Here is an 18,308-nt window from a genome sequence, read left to right on the forward strand (position 1 = left end):
GCGTTGCCATGAGCTGTGGTGTAGGTTGCAGACGTGGCTCCGATCCCGCATTGTTGTGGCTCTGGAGTAGGCTGGTGGCTACAGCTCCCACTAGCCTGGGACTCTCCATATGCCTCGAGAGCGGCCCAAGAAATGGCAGAAAGACAAAAAAAAAAAAAAAAAAAAAAGATCTCCTTTTGTCTAAAGATTATATATTCACACATACTTAAATATAGTCTACTATTTTTCTCATGAAATCACAAGACACTTAACAGGTGTATATTTCAGGAAGGAGATGAATAGGGAGGGAGAAAAACTATTTTGCACCCCTTGAAATATCTGAATTTTCTAAATATGTAACTAATTTTAGAAAATCATGTATATAATTTTAGAAAATCACAGAAATCATTTTTTTTAATGGCAACAAAGTTTATCTAGATGGAGATCATGGACCCTTTGGTTTGCTCATTTATAGTTTGTGTCTTTAATAAATGTTTTACATTTGGGAGTTCCCGTCGTGGCTCAGTGGTTAACAAATCCGACTACGAACTATGAGGTTGTGGGTTCGATGCCTGGTCTTGCTTAGTGGGTTGGGGATCCGGCGTTGCCATGAGCTGTGGTGTAGGTCACAGACGCGGCTCGGATCCTGCATTGCTGTGGCTCTGGTGTAGGCTGGTGGCTACAGCTCCACTTCGACCCCTAGCCTGGGAACCTCCATAAGCCGCAGAAGCGGCCCAAGAAAATGGCAAAAAGACAAAAAAATAAATAAATGTTTTACATTTTATGTCTGTTCATATTTTACATGTTTTGTATACAGACATAAGCATATATATATTTAAATCTAGCTTCTTCAGCTGACTCTCAAATTATCAAATAATTACCATCTTATTTCAGCTACACAAGGTTTCCTAGTTACAGAGAGAACATTCTGACAACTGGAATCAGGCATTCTAGTCAACCCAGCAAGAATATTTCTGATGGAAAATTATATCCTGGCTGCTCTCTGGCAAACTTGATATTCAAATCAAATTTCTAACCAGAGAAGCTGGTGCTCCTGCAAAGAAGGAAATGAGCATCTGTGAGCCTTTTCTGTGCCAAACTGTGCTAGGCACGCTTACATACTCTTATGCAATTTTTCCAAACCCACAGCACATTGTGTTATTATCCCATTTTACAGATGACAAACTAAGACACAAGGTTTAAGTAATTAGTCCAAGGTCAACTGACATGGATAATAGACTAAGTTTCCTCTAACTATATCGCAACTTCCACTGAAAACTGTGACCATATTTACCTATAAGAAATGGCTTAAGGAGTTCCCGTCGTGGTGCAGTGGTTAACGAATCCGACTAGGAACCATGAGGTTGTGGGTTCGGTCCCTGCCCTTGCTCAGTGGGTTAACGATCCGGCGTTGCCGTGAGCTGTGGTGTAGGTTGCAGACGCGGCTCGGATCCCGCGTTGCTGTGGCTCTAGCGTAGGCCAGTGGCTACAGCTCCGATTGGACCCCTAGCCTGGGAACCTCCATATGCCGCAGGAACGGCCCAAGAAATAGCAGCAACAACAACAACAACAACAACAACAACAACAAAAAGACAAAAGACAAAAAAAAAAAAAAAAAGAAATGGCTTAAAAAACCTGACCTAACACCCAACATTAAACAATATGCCTTGGAGTACCCTTGTGGCTCAGCAAGTTAAGGATGTGGTATTGTCACTGCAGGAGCTCAAGTCAATGCTGTGGTGCAGGTTTGATCCCTGGCCCAGGAAATTCCACATGCCACAGGTACAGCCAAAAAAGAAAAGGAAAATTAGAAAACTATATGCTTCAAAGTCTTCAAGAAATTTCACTGCTAAAAATTACCCATGAGGATAGAAACTTAGACATGGGCTCTCAAGATATTACTTCTGTGTGTTTAGCTAGAAAAATGGGAATTCTTTTGTCCCTTAAATCTATAAAGGCTGTCAGATGCCCCAGGGCTTCCAGAAAGTTTCTATGTGGTTAGTCTCCAGATATTCCAGCAGTAATTTTCAAGCAGTACTATATCGCTAGAGTCAAGATTCTCCAGGGACCAGAGAGAGATGGAAACCCTAAAAACCACTACAAGACAGGCTCGAATGAAGAGATGAGTCAGTGCTGGAAAAACAATAGCAAAGCCCTCACAATAACTTCCCAGACTGCTCTGAACAGCGCCTCCTTTCCTGCTTCAAGGCTATTGGTTCAGAGGTCTGATCAAAACTCGGACCCTTTCAACAAAGTTTACTTTGAATGAAATACAGGGCTGACCAAGATGCTCTCAGAGAGGGAAGGGGATTTAACAGGTGTCTACAATAAAGGATGTTCTACGTTTCTGAAAATTCCAACGTCTGTGAACACATAAAAGTTGATGAAAATGTGTGCCTTCAAAGCTCTCTGACATCTGTAAGCAGTCTGTCCACAAAAGCTCTGCTCTGAGGTCTCAATGAGGTCCCCTCAAGTCACAGCCGAAGTCTGTCTTCCCAACTTATACGGAGAAGAGAGTCAACATTTAATTGGTAAGTAAATCACCTAACAGTTAGCAGCAGACACATTTCCCAATTAAAAATCTGACAAGACCTCACAAAAATAAAATAGCACCTCCAAAATGCCATCTTGCTTATTTCCTATTTAGAAAGGCTGGCCACCCCAACCTCACACCAAACAAAAGATGGGGGGGGGGAATCAATAGAAAAGTAGGAAAAATGCTCTGTATGTACGCGTGTGAGCCCATAAAACTGTCCAAACTGTGCATTAGCAGGTAATCAGGACTCAGTCCACCAAGTTAGCTTCATTTTAAAAGGGCCAGTGGCGAGACTTAAAACCAAAAGCTGAGGTCAGTGGCAGTCTCCAAAAGATTCAACCCCAAACACTGTCTCCTGATTCCTCATCAAAGCCCCACCTCAAAACAGAACCACTCTTCTGCAAAACCCCAAAGTCCACTCTTTGAAACATCTGACTGTCCTGACACATTTTGATTCAGTACTTTATAAATGGTTAAGAATTTCATGTATGAGTCTCAAGGTACTTAAGAATAACCCATCTACCAAATGTAACACTTTCACTACAATTACACTGTATTTCTTTAAATTATTTTGACTTCTAAATGCTTTAAAGTGGTGGACTATCACACTAGCAAAATGCTTATCATTTAACTATCTGGTACCATGACTGCAAATTCTGATGAGATTTGAATATTTCTCATGTTTACACCTACCCTCTCCTCAGGTCAAATCCTTATCCACTCAACGTGGTTCTTCCAGTTAAAAGATGACCATAACAATAAATGCTGTTCCAACAAATAGGAATAGTATGAAAATATACATATGAAGTGTTATGCTGATAACAGTACAGAAATGACACTTTTTACATATCAGAGAAAGAGAAATAAAGAATTTTTAATATTCACTATTCAAAAAGGAAAAACAACAGCTCATCGATAGAAAAAGATAAAGTGAAACTAATTCAACTCTTCAAAGGACAATGGACTCTATCACTAACGAGTAATTTATTTTGTGACAAAATGACAGGTCCAAGGAAACAAGAAAGAGAATTAGCACGTACTAGATACATCTTCAGAATGCTCAGATTTTAGAAACACAAAGCCTAAAATCATTTTCCTTTTTGAGGCTTGTTGCCAAAGCAACCAGGAAAGCTAGTCTTTGAAAGAGAATTTGAAAAGAGGTTAAGGATAAGAGGTAATCAAAGTTTTATGTAAGGAATTTAGAATCATGAATACAATGTGGCAAGAAGGGTGACACAAAGAATACAAATTGGACAGCCAAACGAAGCAACTTCAGAGTCACAGAACAATTTACTAATAAGAAATGTGCACACTCCATTCTTTTTATTTCCCTTTCACTGAGATATATTTGCCATATAACATTGTAATTGTTCAGGGTGTACCACATAATCATCTGATGTATGTGGCTATTGCAAAATGATAATCACAATAAGTTAGCATCCATCACCTCACAAATGGTTTTTCTTGGAGTTCCCGTCGTGGCGCAGCGGAAACAAATCCGACTAGGAACCATGAGGTTGTGGGTTCCATCCCTGGCCTCGCTTAGTGGGGTGAAGATCTGGCGTTGCCGTGAGCTGTGGTGTAGGTTGCAGACACGGCTCGGATCTACTGTGGCTGTAGCTGTGGCCAGCAGCTGTAGCTCCAATTCGACCCCTAGCCTGGGAACCTCCATATGCCACTGCTGGTGCGGCCCGAAAAAGACAAAAAAAAAAAAAAAAGGTTTTTCTTGGGATGAGAGCTTCTAAGGGCTCCTCTCCTATCAACCACATTCCCCTTTCCATGTTCCCCTGAGGTATGCTTCCCCTCCCCCAACTCTCCCTCACCCCAAAAAGGCCAAAGTAATACTTAACATTTTCCTCTCATTTACTGCTACTGTTAATGAATGTAAACCACTGGCTATGTTCAAAACACCTCAAGGAGGAAAACAAAGAGTTTGCAATAATCTCACTCCAACACCAAAATTTTCCTATTGCTCAGGGAAGTGCTGCAACACTCCACACCACCAACAACCAGTCTTAAACAAGGTCAAATAAAACCGTGAACTCCAGTCCGTATTACACTGGCCCAGGATGCTAGATCTGGACACTCCATGACAGCATGCTGGTAACAGATATAATAAAGTAAAAATGTTACTCAAGTGGTTAGGGATAGGGAAGACAAATGGAAGGCATACAACAGAAGTTAGACTAATTAATGCTGGCAACATGAAGGTAAGAGAGATGGAAATAATAGGTGGAAAACCAGCAAATCATATTCCAGACCATCCAGAAGTAGGAGATTCCCCCTGAAGAACACAAAGGTACAGTCAGTCAACCACAGGCAATGTATGTTTCGGATCAATATCAGTAAAAAAAAAAAAAAAAAGCTCTAGCTTGATATTTAGGTTTGTTTTCAAGTATAGGATATTTGGGGTACACTTAAATGAGCTTTAACCATAAGAGAAATTAGGCTACAAACTCACGTACACAAAGCTGAGATGATACACTGGCATGTAGCCACCACTTTGCCCTAATCCCCACTCCACATCAGTCAGAAGTAACCACTCCTCCTCCTAAATTCCCAGCACATCTGTCACTTCTAGTCTTATGTCACAATTGCTCCATATTTTATCCCTTGAAAAGACCATATTCTCAAGGGTAGCATCATGTCAGATCCATCTTTACAAAACTGGGGGCATTCACTCAGTCATTCGACAAATATTTACTAACTACATAAATAAGTGCCAGGCACCATACAACAAACTGACACTAAATGCATACTGTTTAAATAAATGTTGACTATAAAGCAAAAAAAAAAAAAAAAAAAAAAAAAAAAAAGATTCAAAAAAGGATCCAAATGAATTCATGTATTATATTTCCACAGAGATTAAAACGGGACACTACAAATACTCTAGCTGGAGTTTCTGTATAGTGAGAAACATTTACAATACCTGGGTATCCTCACAGCAAAACTGTGGGTCCACAAGAGAATAGCATTTCCTCTGTATGGCCCACCAAGTATATTAATGTTTTCATACAGAGAAGAATTATCCTCTTAATCCTAAAGAAAATTTAGTAATAATGATGTAATATGCCATAATCTTAAATTAAAGGCCTCCAAATAATACCCATGAGAAGGATCTTTATTAGTCCTTGAGCAGCGGGCTCTATTCGATCTGTTCATTCATTCAAATGCTGATTAACTACCAAGTCAGTTGGGCCTGGGTTTTAAAAAGATCATCAGGACACTCCAGGAGCCCTCCAGGAACACAACCAAAGCTTTGGGGGTTCGGGGGAAGGGATGTTTTATGAAAAATACGTAAGTTGAAATTCAAATGCCAACAACGTAAAAACGTGTCACAATACGTTTTATTCAGGTTGTTTTAGTTATTCCCTGTATCATCCTTACGGGTGTTTAAAAGGGCCCTCCATCCTTAATTTATTTCACTTGCAGAATAAAGGGCCCTTAAAAGGTCGACCACTCCTATCCCCACCATATAGTCTGGGAAAATGCTATGCATATTTAGGATAACTTGAAATCTGCTTTGTTTTGTTTTTTAAGAAAAGACTTGGATAAGAAGGCAGAACAATAATCAAACACGGATATGCATGCCTTCAAACCCAGAGTCCTCCTACCAGCTCACTACAGGCTCGTTCTAGTATGAGGCTGTGGCCATTCACAGGTGGTTGGAGGTGTCCAACACGTGAGAACACAATTGGCAACTCGTGACTGGAGTCTCCGGACGCCAGGGCCTGACACCCAGAAAAGCGGAGGCGCCTTCCACAGTGAGCGCCGCTGAAGGCGATCAGTCAATAAATGTATGACAAAGTGAACACACCTGGCTTTCTCTACCGAGCCCCAAACAGCGTGATTTTAGGGCGTGGGCCCTAATGGAAAGCTCTGGCCCTAAATTAGGAAAACAGTGCAAAGCCGGGCTCCTCCCCCTAGCCCAACCCCAGAGAAAAGGAGGAACTCTGGGAGCCCTTGGAAGGGGCTCGGGGGGGAGGCAAGGAGGGAGAGGAGGGGTCAGCAGAGTGGAACCCAGCTAACCCTTCTCCCTGCCAAAGCGGAGATCGAGCCGCTGCCCCCAGTCCCTGACCCTGTCTCCTGCCTCCCTCACCTGATCACAGAGATGAGCAGCCCCGAGGGGTCTTTGCTTTTGCTGACTGTGCTTCTGTATTTCCCACCAGCTCCTTCTGCCGCCATCTTGGTACTCGGGGGGAGAGCGGGTGGGTTGGAAGGAACCAAGCATAAACTCTGTAATTGACGTCTCTGGGCAGTGTACCAATGGGAGGAGAGAAGTCCAGAGTCGCGGAACTGGATAATCCAATCGCTGAAGGGAGAAGGCAGGACTGAGGCAGTAAGTTTCAGAGCCCGACGCGCTCTCTAAGCATTCTGGGAATTGTAGTTTCCTTCTGTAGTTCTTGGGTTCACAGGGAAAGTAATCCAGCTGCGATGTCGTGAAGTTTCCTAATGTCTTCATTTACATTTATTCTGATCCTGGGTTTTGTCCCAGTATTCTTGTTTTTAGAATTTTATGAGTTTTTACATCAAGTTTATTTGAGGAAGCCAAAGTGCTTATGTAGGTTGTATATTCAAGTAGTGTCTATGCTTGGTGTCTGTATACAAAGTTTTTATTTTAAACAAAAGAAGTTTTAAAAAATGCAATAAAATGGAAAATGAATAGACACAGAAGTGCTTTTCTTTAGAATTCTCTAAAAAAACTAAATATTTGTGCATTCGTTTAATGTGTGAATTCAATTATTTTATATTTCCAGATAATCCTAAAAAATATGCAAGCAGGAACACACAAATGAATGTTGATAAAGAAAAGACAAAAATACCAAGAAGGAAAAGTGATCAGACTGCAGATTCCCCTTCTTCCCAAGCTAAATTAAGCATAGTTGGTAATGATGCACAGTTGTGTTTTATTAATATTTTTACTGGGATGATTTCGTATGCCCTGCATATGACTCTACTGGCTTACTCATTAATTCAGTAGATTAAATGAACAACAGTCACAAAAAAAAAAAAAAAAGATTAGAGTAAGAATGGAAAGTGCATAAATCGAGGAACAAGATGAAAACTAAGGAGTTCCCTTGTGACTCTGCAGGATAAGGATCTGGCATTGTCACTGCTGTGGCATGAGCTCAATTCCTGGCCCAGGAACATCCCCATGCCAAGGGTGAAGGCAAGAAGAGAAAGAAGAAAAATAAATATTGAGAAGGAGAAGGTAGTGGTCTGCTTAGTAGCACCAGAGAGAAAAGAACTTCAGAGATGAATAGAAAGCAAACTCAGAGGTCCTAGAGTTGCAAAATAGCAAGCACATAGCAAATCCACTACTTTGATTAGGCATATATAAGCTAATAGATTTTTTAAAATAAGTTGGAAACATCATTTTTTTAAAAGTTCCTTGCCTTTAGCCCAATAATTCTGGTGCAAGGGACTTTGATACTAAAGAGAGATACAAAAAAATATTGAAATTTTTAAAACATAGAAGTATTAAGTTACGGAACATCCCCATGAGGATACAACATATATAGCAACTAGAGATGATAATTTTAGTGGCTTTTAATGAAGGGAAGTTGTTGAAAGCAGGCTATAAAATTAAAGAACTCACAGGGGAATTCCCTGATGGCTTAGTGGCTAAGGACTGGGCACTTTTACCCTGAGGCAGGATTAAGACTTCTTGATTTCAAAACTTACTAAAAAGCTACAATAATCAAAAGTGTAGTACCTGCAAAAAGATAAACACATAGATAAATAGAATGCAATTGTTAGTCCAGAAGTAAACCCATACAGCTATGATCAACTGACTTTCTACAAGGCTTCCATTATCATTCAATGAATAGTCTCTTCAAAAAGTGACGCTAGAAAAACTGAATATCCACGTGAAAAGGAATGAAGTCAGATCCTGTCTTAGTCCATCCAGGCAGTTGTAACAAAACACTACAGACTGGGTAGCTTATAAAGGACAGAAATTTATTTCTCAGAGTTCTGGTCAGTCAAAAATCCAAGATCAAGATGCCATCATGGTCAGGTTCCAGTGAATGCTCTCTTTCTAGTTTACTGCTATTGTGTCCTCACATATCCGAAGAGCCTAGGAATCTCTGTGAGGTCTGTTATAAGAACACTAATCCCTAATGACCTCCAAAGGCCCCACTTCCTAATACAATCAACATACAGGTTAGAGTTTGATACATGAATTTTGGGGGTGGGGAGGTTGACACCTATTCAGCCCTCAAACCATATGGAAAATTCAACTCAAGATGCATCAAAGACCTACATTTAAGAGATAAAACACTTAGAAGATAACATAGTGACCTTAGATTTGGCAATGAATTCTTATATTATGACACTGAAAGCATGAGCAACTAAAGGAAAAATAGATGTTGGACTTCATCAATATTTAAAACATGTGTGCATCAAAGAACACTGCAAGAAAGTAAAAAGACATCCTACAGAATGTGAGTAAATATGTGCAAATCATATATATGATAAGGGTCTTGTATCCAGGATATGGAAAGAATTCTTACAATTCAAAAGCAAAAGACAAAGCTCCAATTATAAACTGGGCAATGGGGAGTTCACATCGTGGCTCAGCGGAAACAAATCTGACTAGTATCCATGAGGATGCAGGTGCGATCCCTGGCCTCAATCAGTGGGTTAAGGATCTGGCGTTGCTGTGAGCTGTGGTGTAGACAAGCGGCTACAGCTCCGATTCTGCTGGGAACAGCCTGGGAACCTCCATATGCTATGGGTGCTGCCCTAAAAAAAAAAAAAAGACCAAAAAAAAAAACCTGGGCGATGGACTTGAATAGACATTTCTTCAAAGGAGATATACAAATGACCAATAAACACATGAAAAGATGCACAACAAATTTAGTCATTAGGGAAATGCAAATCAAAACCACAGTGAGATGCCACTTTATACCCACTAGTATGGCTTTAATTTTTTTAAAAAATGGAAAAAAATGTTGACAAAATTGTGGAGAAATTAGAAGGCTCAAGTTTTGCTGGTGGGAATATAAAATGGTACAGCAGCTGTGTAAAACAGTTTGGTGATTCCTCAAAAAGTTAAACATAAAATTCCCATATGACACACCAATTCCACTCATAAGTATACATTAAAAATAATGGAAAACAGGTGCTCAAAAAAAAAACTTGCACAAAAATGTTCATAGCAGCACTATTCACAGTAGCAAATAGGCAGAAACAACTCAAATGTACGTCAGTGGATGAATGTGGTAGAGATGATATGTGGCATATGACTGAAGTATAAAAAATGTGACATCCATCCAACGGAATACTATTCAGCCATAAATAGGAATGGAAAACGGATGCAGTCTACTTCATTAATGAACCATGAAAACATGACACTAAGTGAAAGAACCAGACACAAAAGTCCACACTGGTTCCATTCACACAAAATATCTAGAATATTCAAACTCACATAGAGTCAGAAAGAAGAGGAGTGAGTCCCAGGGGTTACGGGGCGACAGAAATGGAGAATGACAGCTTTATAGATACAGGGTTCCACTGGGGATGATGAAAATGTCCTGGAACTTAATAATGGTGGTGGTTACACAATTTTGTGAATGTATTAAAGGCCACTCAATGATACACTTTAAGATGGTTAAGATGACAGAGTTCCCTTTATGGCTCAGTGATAACAAACCTGACTAGTATCCATGAGGATGTGGGTTCAATCCCTGGCCTCAAGGGTTAAGTGGGTTAAGGATTCAGAGGTGCTGTGAGCTGTGGTGCGGGTCGCAGAGGCAGCTCGGATACGGTGCTCTGGCTGTGGCATAGGCTGGCAGCTACAGCTCCAATTTGACCCCTAGCCTGGGAACTTCCATATGCTGTGGGCACAGCCCTACTAAAAATAATAATAATAATAAATTTAAAAATAAAATTGTTAGGATGATAACTCCTATGTTATATTTATTTTACCACAATAAAAAAATGATGTAGGTTGTGCAGTAGGACTGCCTAGATTCAACCCCAGAACTCCTCTTGCTTGCTAGATTATCTTCAGTAAATTACTTAATTTTTCTATGCCTCAGTTTCCTTATCTGATGATAAGGAAAACAGATGATAACAGTACTTCCTTTAGAGGGTTATTTTGAGACTGTATAAGGCATGTATGGTCACCACTTTGTAAATATCAGCTATTGTTACTAAAGAATTGTATTAATCCTGTTTAAAATACCTCTCTTTAGGTATTATAAAGTTGTTTTGAGGAGCAAGAAAAAGATAATTTTTCATTGTTTAACTCTTTACTGTGTTCAGATTTTCCCTGAATGGGCGTTACTTTTATAAACTGAAATTTATATAAAAAGCAAGAATTGGATAAGCCTCCAGACTGGAAATGGAATGACATGATAATTAAAGCAACACACTCCCATTAAACCTGAATTCAATACATTGTTTTTGCTTCTCTGTTCCACTTCTTTCACACTCACCTCAGGAAAGCTTTGTACCATTGTACCTCTCATTTTCAGGTGACAATTATACCTTTTCACATTGCTTCTATTCTAGGTGACCTTCTAAACCAATTTCAGACTTGCACTAAACTGTGAACAAAGGGGGGAAGAATTCCAGGGAAGGTATAGCAGATCTGTTCATTTGTAATCTTCAGTCTTCATCGCAGACTCCCAAACTCAGCAGGCTACCTGGAACCAGCTAAATACTATGAACATCAAAGGGACTGACTATAGATTCCTCTGCGTGGAGAGGCTGACATGCTATATACCCAGAATGAAAAGAAAAGGAAATGATCATAAGGCACAGCATCACCACCCACAGAATAAGAGCATAACTGCTGCAGATGTTTCAATGGGAAATAAGCAAGAAAGGCTAAGATGCCATGGCAGCCTTCATGGAATAGGTGGTATAAATAAGCTGGACTGGAAAAAAGAAAGAAAGAAAAGGACAGACCTAGAACACCTGAAGAGGAGGAGAAGGACCTTCTAGAACTGGTTAAGGTGCAAAGTGAAAGCATGCATCCTATGTTAAGGGAATAATTGGACTAGAATAAAGAATCCATGGAGAAAAGTGAAGTCCGAGGTGAAGAGCTACATGGAGATCTGCTCAGAAAAGACCTTGAACCCCATGGCCAGGCATCGGATGTATCTGCACAGGGAGGGTGAAAAGCAGTGTATGTTCAGGTATTGTTTTACGCTGTCTATTATATTGTAAACCAGGGCAGACGACTTCTTATTATTACATTTGTAAATATACCCAGAGGCTCTTAAAGCCACGGGAACATCCAATTAAATTAAAATGCTTTGACCTCTTTGGAGGGAGGCTCTATATAAATCCAAGGTATTGATATTCTTATTATTGTGGATAAATGAAATGTACAAGTGAGGCTAGCTCAGCAGCAGAATGGCTTCCCTGAGATTCATAAAAAAAAATAATGCCAGGCCTGGGTGTTAGCAGGACGCCCAGATCCGGGGGATTTTAAAAAGAGTGTCCCAGAATATTAGCCATGTGGGCAGGACTCTGAAAAAGGAGCTATTTCATGCCCCCCTCAACACTGCTGGCTCACCTAAGATATAAACAACATGCTTTAGGCATGGCTGAATAAATCAAGGCACAGCACATAGATTATAAACTGTAGGCAAAAGTCAATGATGCTTTCATCATGGCAGAAGGAACTGTTTTCTTTATACAAGATTTCAATTTTATATCAGTTTTTCACTTACTTTGATTTAAATAGATCTTACATAAATATAAGCTTAGATTAAGACAGACACACATCGTATTCTATCTGAAGGGAAATTTTATAAGTAGATCACAATAGGCCGTCTGTCTCTCTCACTATGGGTTGATTTTTGCTGTTTCCTCAATAGCTGGTTCAGCCTGTGTTGTCTGATCAGGGAAATGTGGATTAATCTTGAAGTTGCATTTGACTTTCTGACTGTTTTAGGAGGTTGGCCAAAAATAGTATCTTCCAAAATAAACAACCACTTTGATGAAGGGGGCATATCCTTTGTTTCTGTGGGATACAGGCTGACAGCTTGTAGCCAAGGAGCAACCATTCCCCAGCTTCTCTCCCAGAGTCCCTCAATCAGCATCAACATATACCATAGGAGGCTCCAGGCACTGTAGATAGCCAGGTCTTCTAGGCAACCCCATCTAGATTGCCAACCAACACCTCCCACTGCACTCACTTTTCCTACCCATTTCTCTCCTCACTGGCTTCTTCCTCTGGGTTTCCTATTTCAACAAATGTCTTGAGAATCTCTTGACTGAAAAGATAACCTACATGCAGAAGCATGGATGGAACTAGAGACTCTCATTCTAAGTGAAATAAGTCAGGAAGAGAAAGACAAATACCATATGATATCACTTATATCTGGAATCTCATATACAGCATAAATGAACCTTTCCACAGGAAAGAAAAGCATGGACTTGGAGGACAGACTTGGGGTTGCCAAGGGAGAGGGGGAGGGAGTGGGATGGACTGGGAGTGTGGGGTTAATAGATGCAAACTATTGCCTTTGGAATAGATAAGCAAGGAGATTCTGTGTGTAGCACTTGCAGGCATATCTAGTCACTTATTATATCTAGTCACTTATCAATTATCATGAAGCATGAAAAATGTGAGGAAAAAAGAATGTATATGTTTATGTGTGACTGGATCACTTTGCCATACAGTAGAAAATTGACAGAACACTGTAAACCAGCTATTATGGAAAAAAATAAAAATCATTACAAGAGCTAAAAAAAAAAAAGATAACCTAAAAAATAGGAAAACACTTTGCAAAGCCTATATATCTGATAAAAGTTTAGTATCCAGAAAATAAGTGTATTTTTAAAATTTTACAATTCAGCAACAAGGCAACTAATTCATGTTTTTAATGAGCAAAGGATCTGAATAGACATTTTCCCAAAGGAGATGTGCAAATGGCCAACATGCCCACGAAGAGATGCTTGACACAATTAGTCATTAAGAAAATGCAAATCAGGAGTTCCGGTTGTGGTGCAGCAGAAATAAGTCCGACTAGTATCCATGAAGATGTGGGTTCAATCCCTGGCCTCATTCAGTAGGTTAAGGATCTGGCATTGCCATGAGTTGTGACGGTGGCAGATGTGGCTGGGATCCCTCCGGCGTTGCTGTGGCTCTGGTGTAGGTTGGCAGCCATAGCTCTGATTCGACACCTAGCCTGGGAACTTCCATGTGCTGCAGGTGAGGGCCTAGAAATAAAAGCAAAAAAAAAAAAAAGAAAGAAAAAGAAAAGAAAAAAAAATGCAAATCAAAGCCACAATGAAATACCATTTCATACCCTCTAGGATGGCTATAATTTTTAATTTTTTTTCAAAAGGAAAATAAGCACTGGGAGGTATTGGAGGAATGGAACCCTAGTACATTATCTGTGAGAATATAAAATGGTGTCACTGCCTGGAAAACAATTTGGTGATTCCTCGAAAATTTAAACATAAAATTCCACATTACCCAGCAATTCTACTCATAGGTACACATGCAAAAGAACTGAAAACAGGTGTTCAAATAAAAACTTGTACCCAATATCACAATATTGTTTTCACAGGTGAAAACAACCTTAATGTTCATCGATGGCCAGATGCATGAACCAAATGTGGTATATCCATACACCGCAGCATTATCCAGCCATAATGAGAAACGACGCACTGATAGATTCTACAACCTGGCTGAGTCTTAAAAACAGCATGCTAAATGAAAGAAGTCAGGCAAAACCTCACATATATATGATTTCTTTTATATGAAATATCCAGATAGGGAAAACCAAAGAGAGACAAGTAGATTAGTGCTTATCAGGGCCCAGGAGAAGTGAATATGGGGAGTGACTGTTTATGGGTAGAGGGTTTCCCTTTGAAGTGTTGAAAATATTCCAGACCTAGATAATGTTGCATACCACGTGCATATATTAAATTGCACAAAATTGCATATGTTAAAATCACTAATTTCAGGTTGCAAATGTTACCAAAAATACATATAATATATATATATATATATATGTACATGAATACACACACTCACACACATGCGGATAGGAAACAACAAAGTAGGATTCTTTCGATCACCTTTCAGTTGGTCACCAAGTTCTATCAATTTGACCTGCACGATATTTGTTAAATTTGTTCCCTCCTCAGCATTCCCAGCCCATCACCTTGCTCAAGTCTTTATCGTCTCGTCTCTCAACTCTTTCCACAGCATCCCACTTGATTTCTCTTCCTTTTACTCCACCCTCACTCCAGTCTACGTACCACTTAGTCAAAATCTGTTGGTTCAGGTGTGTTGTACACATCATTTTTGGCCTTTGCTGACGTGAGGCAGTCCTGTGGTTTTCTTCTCAACTAATGACTTAGTGATCAAACTTTGCACTATGGATTTAAAATATCTTTCTTATGTATTATATCCAATCTACCACTGTATGAGTAGAAATTAATACTTTATGTGGCTTTTGTATGTTGCGGTATTTCTTCAAATAAATATCTCCTGTAAACAATAAATAAACAAGGCAGAAATCTGATCCTTTTACTTCTGAACTCTCATTATCCAAAGTATGGACAGCTTTGCAGCTTCCTTATTCATGACTTCCCTTGATACCCAACTATGCCAGGGGTCCTATATCTCCCTTTTTCCTACCTACTTTTGCTCAACCTAAAATGTCTCTGAGCCTGGATCCCACATTTGTTAAAAATGTAGCCTCCTAGCTTCAGGTTTGCTGAGATACTAGAGATAATAAAATATGTTGGTAGGGCACAACATATTTTTTTTTTTAATGTCTTTCAATTAAACTGGTTAAAATTCTGCTTACTTTTAAAAAAAACTTTTTTTTTTTTTTTGTCTTTTTGCTATTTCTTTGGGCCGCTTCCGCGCATATGGAGGTTCCCAGGCTAGGGGTCGAATCGGAGCTGTAGCCACTGGCCTACGCCAGAGCCACAGCAACGCGGGATCCGAGCCGCGTCTGCAACCTACACCACAGCTCACGGCAACGCTGGATCGTTAACCCACTGAGCAAGGGCAGGGACCGAACCCGCAACTTCATGGTTCCTAGTCGGATTCGTTAACCACTGCGCCACAATGGGAACTCCAAAAAAAAAAAACTTTTTATTAGAGTTGATTTACAACATCGTGCCAATTTCTGCTGTGCAGCAAAGTGACTCAGTTATATACATATATACATTCTTTTTTATATTATTTTCCATCATGGTCTACTCCAGGTGGTATATCCAATAGTTTGGGGTTAGCAGATGCAAACTACTAGATTTAGAATGGATAAACCAAAAGGTCCTACTATACAGCACAGGGAACTATATTCAATCGTTTACTCACCGTTTAAAGCCAAACGTCAACAGCTCACTAAGACCTTATGCACCACACACACAAACACACACACACACACAGAGTACAACTCCCTTAATTCTTGGTCAGTAGCAGCTGTAACAAGAGAATGTGATTGTTATAAAGAATGTGTTTGTCTCCTTCAGTGTTGTTCGTTTGCAAAAAAAAAAAAAAAAAAAAAAAAAAAGAAACACTGTTGAATTCATTTTTGTACATTTAGTGCCTTCCACAGAACAGGGGCTCTGTAAGCATCTGTTGAATTAAAGCATCCTCTCTACTCTAATATTTAATAAGGTTGCAACTGAATCTTCCAGAAATACTTGATTTTAAGGAAAAATGACACCTGAGAGGCTGGTAAAAGTCACCAGAGTCATCAAACTAATAACAAGTGATTTAGACACAGTATTTCCTTTAGCTATTTTATTTTTTAATTTTTTATGATTTTTATTTTTTCCATTACACTTGATTTACAATGTTCTGTCAGTTTCTACTGTACAGCAAAGTGACCCCGTCATTCATATACATACACTTTTTTCTCGCATTATCCTCCATCATGTTCCATCACAAGTGACTAGATATAGTTCCCTGTGCTATATAGCAGGATCTCATTGCTTACCCGCTCCAAAGGCAGAGAATGACAGCCTGCTCACACTGTCCTTTAGCAATCTTAAGAGGACTTCACCATTTAGTTAAATTAATTCAAACCTAGGTTACCTTTTGGGCTCAATAACAAAAACAAACATTTTTGATAGATTTATAGATTATAATCACATCTTAACATACAAAATCAGGAGGAACATTAAAACAGATCAGCAACATGATTTCATGTCTGAAACTTTTCAAACTGTCTGGAGTAAAATCCTCTAATGGCACTGTTTAAATTATCATATATATAAATAAAACTGTAGATAATACAAAACCCCATGTGCTTGTTCTGTAAAAACGCTTAGAGATGTTTATTATGGAATGAAACAAATATCCAAAATACGCAAGTGGGAGTTCCCGTCGTGGCACAGTGGTTAACAAATCCGACTAGGAACCATGAGGTTGCGGGTTCAGTCCCTGCCCTTGCTCAGTGGGTTAACGATCCGGCGTTGCCGTGAGCTGTGGTGTAGGTTGCAGACGCGGCTCGGATCCCGCGTTGCTGTGGCTCTGGCGTAGGCCAGTGGCTACAGCTCCGATTCGACCCCTAGCCTGGGAACCTCCATATGCCGCGGGAGCGGCCCAAGAAATAGCAACAACAACAACAACAACAACAAAAAAGACAAAAGACAAAAAAAAAAAAAATACGCAAGTGTTTAAATTTTTATTTAATGACTTTTTGGTGCTTGTCTTTGTCCTTAATTGGCTCATCAGCAACTTAGGAGACAAAACAACTTGTACCATCAGTTACATAGCGACATTGTCCATTAAGGTTTAGGCACAGGTTTCCCGCACTATCCAAAATTAGGCAGTTCCTCAGATATTTCTCCAAAGACATACAGGTGGCCAAAAAAACACATGAAAAGATGTTCAACATCATGAATTATTAGAGAAATGCAAATCAAAACTACGATGAGGAATCATCTCACAACAGTCAGAATAAGCATCATCAAAAAGTCTATAAATAATATACACTGGAGAGGGTGTGGAGAAAAGGGAACCCTTCTGCACTGTTGGTGGGAATGTAAATTGGTGCAACCACCATGGAAAACAGTATGGCATTTCCCCAGAAAACTAAATACGGAACTAACATATGATCCTGCAATCCTACTCCTGGGCATATATCCAGAGAAAACTCTACTTTGAAAAGATACACACCCAAAGAACACACACAGATGGCCAAAAAACCACATGAAAAGATGTTCAACATCACTCTTGATTAGAGAAATGCAAATCAAAACCACTATGAGGTAGCACCTTACGCCAGCCAGAATGGCCATCATCAAAAAGTCTAAAAACAGTAAGTGCTGGAGACGTTGTGGAGAAAAAGGAACCCTAGTACACTGTTGGTGGGATTGTAAATTGGTGCAACCACTGTGGAAAGCAGTATGGAGATTCCTCAGAAAACTAAACATAGAACTACCATTTGATCCAACAATCCCACTCCTGGCATCTACCTAGAGAAAAACATGACTCGCAAAGACACATGTACTCCGATGTTCATTGCAGCACTATTTGCAATAGCCAAGACATGGAAGCAACCTAAATGTCCACTGACAGAGGAGTGGATCAAGCAGATGTGGTACACATACACAATGGAATATTACTCAGCCATTAAAAGGAATGAAATACCAGCATCTTTAGCAACATGGATGGACCTAGAAATTATCATGCTAAGTGAAGTCAGCCATACAATGAGACACCAACATCCAATGCTTTCACTGACATGTGGAATCTGAAAAAAGGACAGATGGAACTTCTTTGCAGAACAGATGCTGACTCACAGACATTGAAAAACTTATGGTCTCCGGAGGAGACAGTTTGGGGGGTGGGGGG

The 18,308-nt window shown here is 39.7% G+C and overlaps 1 protein-coding gene across 2 annotated transcripts in view; it reads right to left on the minus strand.

The window, feature by feature from the left end:
* Positions 1-6,766, minus strand: part of EXOC4 (exocyst complex component 4) — an 801,583-nt gene extending 794,817 nt beyond the window's left edge. For both annotated transcript variants that reach the window (XM_021078821.1, XM_021078822.1), the window contains exon 1: positions 6,615-6,766. In XM_021078821.1, the coding sequence (XP_020934480.1) occupies positions 6,615-6,700 (86 nt within the window). In that variant the 5' untranslated portion in view covers positions 6,701-6,766. The remainder of the gene's footprint in view (positions 1-6,614) is intronic.

This window comes from Sus scrofa, chromosome 18, assembly GCF_000003025.6.
Source record: "Sus scrofa isolate TJ Tabasco breed Duroc chromosome 18, Sscrofa11.1, whole genome shotgun sequence".
Taxonomy (NCBI): domain Eukaryota; kingdom Metazoa; phylum Chordata; class Mammalia; order Artiodactyla; family Suidae; genus Sus; species Sus scrofa.